This window comes from Arachis ipaensis, chromosome B07, assembly GCF_000816755.2.
Source record: "Arachis ipaensis cultivar K30076 chromosome B07, Araip1.1, whole genome shotgun sequence".
Classification (NCBI taxonomy): Eukaryota; Viridiplantae; Streptophyta; class Magnoliopsida; order Fabales; family Fabaceae; genus Arachis; species Arachis ipaensis.
This window is the reverse complement of record NC_029791.2, coordinates 509,638-518,004: the sequence shown is the minus strand read 5'-3', so window position 1 is coordinate 518,004 and position 8,367 is coordinate 509,638. Positions and strand designations below refer to the sequence as shown.

The 8,367-nt window shown below is 32.5% G+C and overlaps 1 protein-coding gene across 3 annotated transcripts; it reads right to left on the bottom strand.

Moving 5' to 3' along the window:
- LOC107609261 (probable F-box protein At4g22165) lies at positions 770 to 8,074 on the bottom strand. 3 transcript variants are annotated; one of them, XR_001613107.2, is made up of 5 exons: positions 7,733 to 8,074; positions 2,420 to 2,628; positions 1,951 to 2,095; positions 1,575 to 1,716; positions 770 to 1,437 (listed from the first exon to the last, which is right to left on the bottom strand). XR_001613107.2 is itself a non-coding variant. In XM_016311150.2 (2 exons), the coding sequence occupies exon 2, from the start codon at positions 6,591 to 6,593 to the stop codon at positions 5,373 to 5,375; it is 1,221 nt and encodes a 406-aa protein (XP_016166636.1). In that variant the 5' UTR covers positions 6,594 to 6,634; positions 7,733 to 8,074; the 3' UTR covers positions 5,252 to 5,372. The 3 variants fall into 3 exon arrangements, 1 of the variants encoding a protein (XP_016166636.1); XR_002350939.1 differs by lacking the exon at positions 1,951 to 2,095; XM_016311150.2 differs by lacking the exons at positions 770 to 1,437; positions 1,575 to 1,716; positions 1,951 to 2,095; positions 2,420 to 2,628 and adding an exon at positions 5,252 to 6,634.

Genomic DNA, 8,367 nt, shown 5'->3' with positions numbered 1-8,367 from the left:
CGAATTGATGAGCCACAAATTGGCAGTCTATCTGGGATCCCGGCCGATACAACAAAGATGAAGAAAACTCGGGCCAGAACGATCTCAAGCAGTGGAAGAACAGGTGCAAGCACTGCTAGAGGCAGGATTCATAAGAAAAGTCAAATATCCACTATGGCTAGCAAACGTCGTCTTGGTGAGTTGTATTCTCTACTATTCATGTGCCGAAAAAGTATAAATAACTACTATCAGTGAACGAAGACTACAAAACTCATTTCTTGTGTTTAGAGCATTGTTACATAATAGTGTTGGATTATTATGTTGTCTTCAAATTATAATTTATGAACCTTTGGAACTGGTAAGCCCAAAGAATCATGCTGTTATTAAGTCCTATCAGAAACTGCACAATAAAGTGTGAGTAAATTGCACTGAAGATTCCATAGATTACATATGGTTTAGGTGCTGAGAAGGAAAAGTAGCAAAGACTAAGATGCTTACGAATTATAAATAAAATACAAAATCTTAGTTTAAGTGTATTGATTCGGAGTCAACTTGTATCCGGAGAAATTGGATGACAAATTTTGAAATGTATTATTGTTTGTTCGGCCATTATGCTAAGTCTCAGGTCAACTGCTAAATGATCAAAGCGCCTCTGACAATAATTCCAACAATTATATGCGTATCGATTTAGTTTTTGAGGTTTCAGTTAGGACTAAAGTTCGATATTAACATTGAATGATATGAGAGTTAATAAAATATGCTCAATCTTATAATACTTGATAAATGAATAGAAAGAAGGTGAAGTTTTACTTTCACATTCAAAGTCATACCAAGAAGTTTCTTTTGCTGAATAAATTTGACAATTTGAGAGACAACTCCACAAGAATTTTCCTTGAACATGTTTGAGGCTTTTAAAAGTCTATAACCAACGTATTCATTTTCTGTACAGTAAGTTTCCAAACATTTTTTGCAACTTCACTCAGTATAACTGATTAACCACTAAACATTATATAAAGGGGGCACAGAACTTTGCTCTATTCACTCTCTTACTTTCAGGAGTTGTATTGTTTCAAGCCCATGAATATGGATCCAAATCTGTTTGATGCAATTAGAAAAAGTGATATAGCAACATTTTCAAGCCTCCTTAAGGAGAATGAAGGAATCCTGAATCAAAAAACAGCTGATTCCTACAGCACTCCATTGCACATTGCTTCCAAGTATGGTTGCACTGAAATGGTGTCTGAAATTATCAGCATGTGTCCTGACATGGTTTGTGTTGAGAATAAGAAACATGAGACTCCGATTCATGAGGCGTGCCGCCAAGAGAATGCTAAGGTCTTAATGTTGCTGCTTGATGCCAATCCTAATGCTGCTTATAAGCTTTATGCTTCTTGCAAAAGTCCTTTGTTTCTAGCATGCAGTCATGGCCATCTTGACATGGTTAACCTCCTCCTGAATCTACCTGAGATCGCGGAGCGAAGCATTGCAGAATTCAATTAAACTTGTATCCTTATAGCAGCATCAAGAGGACACACAGGTTGGAATCATAGTTTTCTATAGCAATTCTGAATGTTACTTTATGTTTTACAACTTACCTTCATGGATTGTGTTTGATTCTGCATCATTTCACTATCTCACCACAGAAGAAGAAACAGTATTTCATATAGCTGTGAGGTACGGGTGCTATCATGCTTTGGAATACTTGGCGAAAGTCTCTAATGGCACAGACCTATTGCACTGCCAAGATAGATATGACACTGAATTGTCAATTAAGTACACAACTTCAGGTTCCAATGCATATTTCACCAAGATTTTCATTTATTCATGTCAAGATTTTAATTTTCAAATTGTAAACTTATGCAGTCTAATATCTTGTACTAAATAAAAATTTTAACAATTAGAAGCAGTGCAATATAATGGGAAAAGATAAAGCATAGCAGCACATGCCAAATTTAAAGGGGAAAGATAAACCTAGAGGTTGGATGGCTATGGGGAAGGAAGGGTTTTGAAGGGTGTAAAATTTACACTACAAGCTTTCCCGTCCCCTCCCTTCTCTTCCAAACGCAATTCACAAACAACCCTTATGGTACATGAATCAAAGCTTCTTCTTCATCTGCTGTTTCAAGCAAAGCAGCTATCATGGATATTTATTATCTTCATCCATCAATAAAATAATGGGATAAATGGAATGCTAATAAACGAAGGCTATTGGGCTACATAGAGTATAAATCTTTAAAAAAAGTTCTTCAATAAATACACTATAAAAGCATTGGAAACTACAAAGTTTTAGTTTTTATAATAAGTTATTTTTACATTAAACACCTTAACAAATTCCCTTTAGCAAAACTGTAAAAGAAAGATAAAATATTCTATTAAGACTGAAGAGCGATATCAAGAAAAAAAATATTTCAATAGATCTATAAGATTAGCAAAGGCGCACCTGATGTTTCCCATCAGTTGTGCTGATTTTAAAGGGATGCCAGTCTGGGTCCTTAAGATACTCTTCCCACAATGAACACAGTTCTAAAGCTCTCTCTTCTTCTTCCTCATCATTATATCCTTTCCCTCATAAATTCAACGAACGGTCTAATATCAAGTTCCCCCATTCTCCTCACACCAATATTGCCACGAGTACACGTCTTTAACTCCCTGAAACATTTAAAATATAAGAAACCATGGAGAAAGGAAAGGAAGTTTCAATGTTCAGAGCATAAAAATCCATGAGCCACAAGTCAGGTAACAGACGAGAACTGAATATCGTCACAATATGACTGTTGCACCATTACAAGCCAGCATTGCTGGTCTCTTCTATAGGTACAGTTTTAGAGACCTATGAATTAGAAATAATCAATTGGGCGACATTTTAATTAGATATCAAATAAATAAGTTTTGACTTTAATGGAGTTACTTTGTTACCTTGATTTCTAACTGAATAAATTAAACTTTTGGCAAAAAAAAAAAGAGAGAAAGAATGCACTATAAAAGAAACCTTAATTTAAAACAAAGTATATTTCATCTCCAAAGAAATTTTTATTTCTTTCATTGTGGTTCATACAGGATAGTTTCATCAATCAGTTAATATCTTATCTGATTCATATAAGAATTTATTGAGCTGACAACAAGCAAAACCTGTGTTTATAAAATGACCGGGTCATATTCCAATGATAGCCAAGAAATCAGATATCAAAGTATTAAAAAAAACAGGACCTGATTGAACAGAGGCGCTTACAGTGTAGTTCAAAAAAAAAATGCACTTTGGAATACTTTTCAATATGCGCTTATCAGGGAAAACAAAAAACTTACACTAATCAATACTTTTCGAGCATCCTGCAGCTCATCGTTGCTCTTACGCTCTTTAACAATTAGTGCTTGGTTCAATGTCCCTATCTCTCGAAGTGACTGTTCCTTATCTCTTAATTTGTTATATAAAATATCCATCACATTCAAAACTTTAGAATCTCCATCATCTTCCATGTGCTTCATGACATTTAATTTTCCTTTTAGTTGGTGAATCTCCAACTCCAATTTTTGTTTCATATCCAATTGTTTTCAAGCTGGATAATTTTAGCATGGAGTTCTTCTTTTTGTCGCTGGATAAACAAATAGTCAAATAGCATTAACAATTACACCTTTTTGCAATATAAAGTATAAACAAAGCCTTAAAACAGGTTATGCAAACCTCCTGATTTGCAGCCAGTCTCAAAAGATTTTTATTAGCCTTCTCTTGTTCATGAACAGCAATCTGAAGAGAGCTGTTTTTCATTGCATTCTGAAAAGACAATAAAATGAGGATTATCAAATAAACCTATCTTACATGAAGGTACATCAGTCATCAACCTCTTAAGCACAGCCTAAATGATAGCATAGTATACTAAGGACAAGAAGTAAAATTAACAGGAAAGAATTATTTTCCTTCACAAATAAGCACATTGGAAAGAATTATTTGCTATGAGTTTTCACCAGTGATCAAATTGTTATGAAATATGTGTATTGTGACAATCCTAAACTGACCTCTTTAGGCTGTGCTTGAAACTTCAAGGCAGAAAATTTCTTCGTATTAAGGCACTGCATGACATGACATTAACAATTGTGTATTTAAATAATCAGGAAGGAAAAGTATAGATACAAAACCTCTGACACTAGATATATAGCTCAGTGTTGTAAACTCACATTTTTTCTGAGAATGATCTGGTATTGAGGGTCTACTTTGAACATGATAAGCTTTTGTTGTCATTGCCAAAACTTGCATAGCACTAATTGCAGCCAGTCGATTTTCTTGCTGAAGATATAACTGAGCAACTTTCCTAGAAAAGAAAGCAGCTTTTCACTGGTACCCAAAATTACCATATAAACGAGCAATTTCAATATATAATACAAGTCTATCACTTGCATCAATTAAAGATTTAGCACCATCGGCAGCAGAGGTAAAAAAAAATTGAGCAAGGAATCAATCCTAGTGGTTTATAGCAACAAAGATAACTGTGTCACTTGCGCTATGTAATACTAAAAAAATCAAAAGATACCAATAATAAAAACATTTCCAAAACTAAACAATTCATCAGGACTCAATCCCTCAAAATTGAACATATTAAGGCAGTAAGGCAGTTTTATGTTTTAACACTTGGAAAAACAGAATCAGAATCAGTTCATTTGATGCTAAATCTTTGGAGATATGATATGTATTTAAAAAAAAATTAATTATTAACGTGGAAAACATAATCCAAATGTCATGTTTTAATTTGATCATATTTTTATTGTACTGGTACGTATAAATTTATCGCTACTGAAATAAACACCACAATAATTAATTAATACAAGCAGAAAAATTTAGAATAGCGTAATATATAACACAGTGCACAATTCAATCGATTGAATAACACATTGAATTGTGAAAAGACATAAATTGATTGGATAACACAAACAATCAATTAAATTAGGAAAAAACCCACATGAACGTTTACGGAAGTAACAAATCAAGGACAAAATTCTAATTGATTAGAATTACCAAAATATTTATTATGATTAATAGAAGATCTAATTCGTTATTATTTTTGTTTTTTATTATTAATAAACATGATAAATGAATAATAAAATAATATATAAAAGATTAATTTGTAGTTAAAATTAAATAAGAACTATTTAACAGTTATTAAAAAACTTAAAAAACATGTTTTGTTTATGTAACCATTTAACGGTATAAGACTATTGAATCCGATACCTGATCTTTTAATATTTTTCGTAAAATAAACTATAAAGTGAAGAGAGAGAAATTACAAGTCTAAATAGCAGTACTGAATAATAACAAAATGGAGATAAACATGTTTTCATTAAAATTTTACTATAAGGAAGAACAAACACACTACAAATAATCTTTTAAAATAATAATAAAAACACTAAAGAAATGAGCTAGAATAACACCAGACGGGAGGACACGTGAACTTTTCTTCGTCTAATAGTGTTTGACAACTTCCATCGTCCAAGTTGAAGATGCCAATATCTTGATATTCGGCACAGTCCAGCGATTTCAATTCTATTAGGTTATCTGTAAAGTAGATTTGATTTCCTTTGGTTTGAAGACTTGCAGGCAGCATTTGAACAGAAGAGTTGAGTCCAATCATCAGTGCGTAATTTTTCAAACTATCTAGTCTGGACCATTCTTTTGCATTCTTCTTTAATTCATAGATATCAAATTTGTAAGTCCAGTGACTTCCAGGCATAAAATGTCTCGCCAACATCAATAAACTTCCGTTAGCACACCCAACCAAATATTTAAGCTGGTAAGGACCCAGCGCAGCATCAGAGGGAGGTTTGGCTTCATGAATACCACCTACAGGCCCTGATTTTGTGTTTGTATCAAATTCGTATAGCTGGCCACCTTCGTCTACTGCATATATCTTCTCTCCAAAAAATATGACATCATGAAACGATGATTTTCTAGAAAGATCTAACCATCTCTTGTCATTTGGTTTGTAAAAGGCTAATGTACAACGAGGTCCATATATGGCCACTGCCAAAAAATCTTCATTGTCATTGCTAGGACATGAATTTATAATAACCTTCCAAACATGGACTCTATTTTTTAAACTACTCGATATCCGGTAATCATCCCTATTGTCATCATCCCAATTCCAAACAGTATATTCAAAGCCATAATTGTTAGGATTGTAGTCAACTATATCCGGAAAAGTTGATATTGGAGGAAGATCTAAACGGACCTTTGTAAATGCATTTAACATATACATCGAACATTGGTATATATCTAGGACGATCAACCATCCACCAAAAGAACCACGGATCAATTTGTTCTGCATCTCTGGTAGCTTGAGATGGTGGATCTCGTCTTCATCAAGAGACTGAATATCAAGCGGTACTTCATCAGCAATAGGTAAGTTCATGAGATGGTAGATCTCCTCGTCTTCATAAATATGAGTACTGGAAGATTCTTCAGGTACCAGCAGCCACAAAATCTCGCTGGAGATCTCTGGAAGTTTCAAGCTCCATTGCTTGCAAACTAAACGAAGTCGGATGAAATCATCGTACGAATAAAAGTGCTCTGCAATTTCCTTCAAGATGTCATCATGAATGTTTGCCCATCCATCAATGTCGTCACCCATATCTCAGACTCAAGCTATGTTATTCCCAGATGAGAGGCAAACTGCAGAAGCCAGGATTTGTTTGAAGTTAGCTGTGTTTGTTACCTATATATAGGATTTGTTTGAGCCTATTCAAAAATATTAATTTTTTTTTTAAAGAATCTTTAAAAAAATATTTTATATTTAGGGCTTATTTGGGTGAGTTTCTAAAAAAATATTTTTTTTGAGTTATCTTTTTTTAAAAGATCTTATGAAAGAGTAAAAGTAATTTTATATTTGGATATCTAATGCAAAAAGATATTTTTATTTATCAATTATGTTTGGGTATAACAATATAAAGTACTTTTTTGTTTATTTATTACATGAAAAATATTTTTTTTAAGAAAAAAGATCTTTTAAAAAAAGATGTAAATTATAACTTCTCAAAAAAAGATATTTTTTTTTTATTTTTCTAGTGCTTTTACTTTTACTACTAGAAATTTGCCAAACACACTAAAAAAAATCTTTTTTCATTTTAAATAATTTTTTTATTTTTTAATATTTTTACTTTTATTATTAAAATTTTGTTAAACACACTAATTTTTTTTTCTAATAATTGAATAATACCTAAACAAACTCATAGTGTCTTGTTTGTTGCATATCTCTGTTTATTTATTTTGGGTAGATTTTATCCCATCTTATTTAATTTCAAATTTCAAATTTTGTTGAAAAATTAAAATTAAATTGAGGAGGATATATAACTAGTTTTTTTTGGGGACGCTATCAAATGAGTTTAGAATCTATCTATCTAATACAGTAATAGTGTGATACCTCACATTATCATATTGGAAATTTGGGATCTGTATCATTAATTATTTATTGTTCAAAACTTTTATTTAACTTTTTGGAGGAAAAATCTAATTTAATAATCTTTCTGTTTCTTCCTTTAGAAATCAAAACAGAAAATAAAAAGAAAAACACAATGCAGCAACAGCACAGCAGAGCCAGAACCCAGAAATCAAATAATCATTCAACAAAAAATAAAAAACACAACATAGCAGCACACTAAAGCCAGAGCAAATCAATTATTTCAACCAAAACACAAAATCCCTGTAATCATTCAATGATTTCACAATAGAGAATAAAACAAAAAACAAAGAACAAGTGCGCGTGATACTGACCTTCGAGAGGGGTTGAGCACAACGGAGAGCAAGACGACAGACAGCAGTTCAGCGCGATGAGACGACGGCAACAAGACGACCACGAGCAGGACGAAGACGATGGAGGATGGGCGCCGGCGAGGAAGAAGAGAGCGAACAGGGGGTTTGACTTGGATAACACCGACAGTACAAAAAGAGACTCCTCGGACAGTCACGGACGGCGGCAGTGGGTCACTCCGTTCGGCGGCAGTGGAGGCTAGCTAGGGTTTTCACTTTTTCTTTTCTTTGAGTGAACGAATGAAACTATGACAGGAACGAAAGAGCGGAGAGAGCATCCAGAGGATTTCTTTTATTTAAATTAAATAAATATAATATTTATCGATTTAAATAACATGTAAGTATAAAGTATTTAAATACACTTTGAGTCACATATCGGATACAGCTGAAAAAACTTAATTTTTATTTATAAACATTATAATATTTTATAAATTTAAAACTACATATATTATTATAAAAAAATTACGATTAAAACAATATCAATTTTTTTAGATTAATCCAATTCTTAAAAATTACATCTTATCCTACGTATTTAAAATTAGTGATTCGAAAATAATTAGTACATTATTTTTTTAAAACTCAATTCATTTGAATTCATA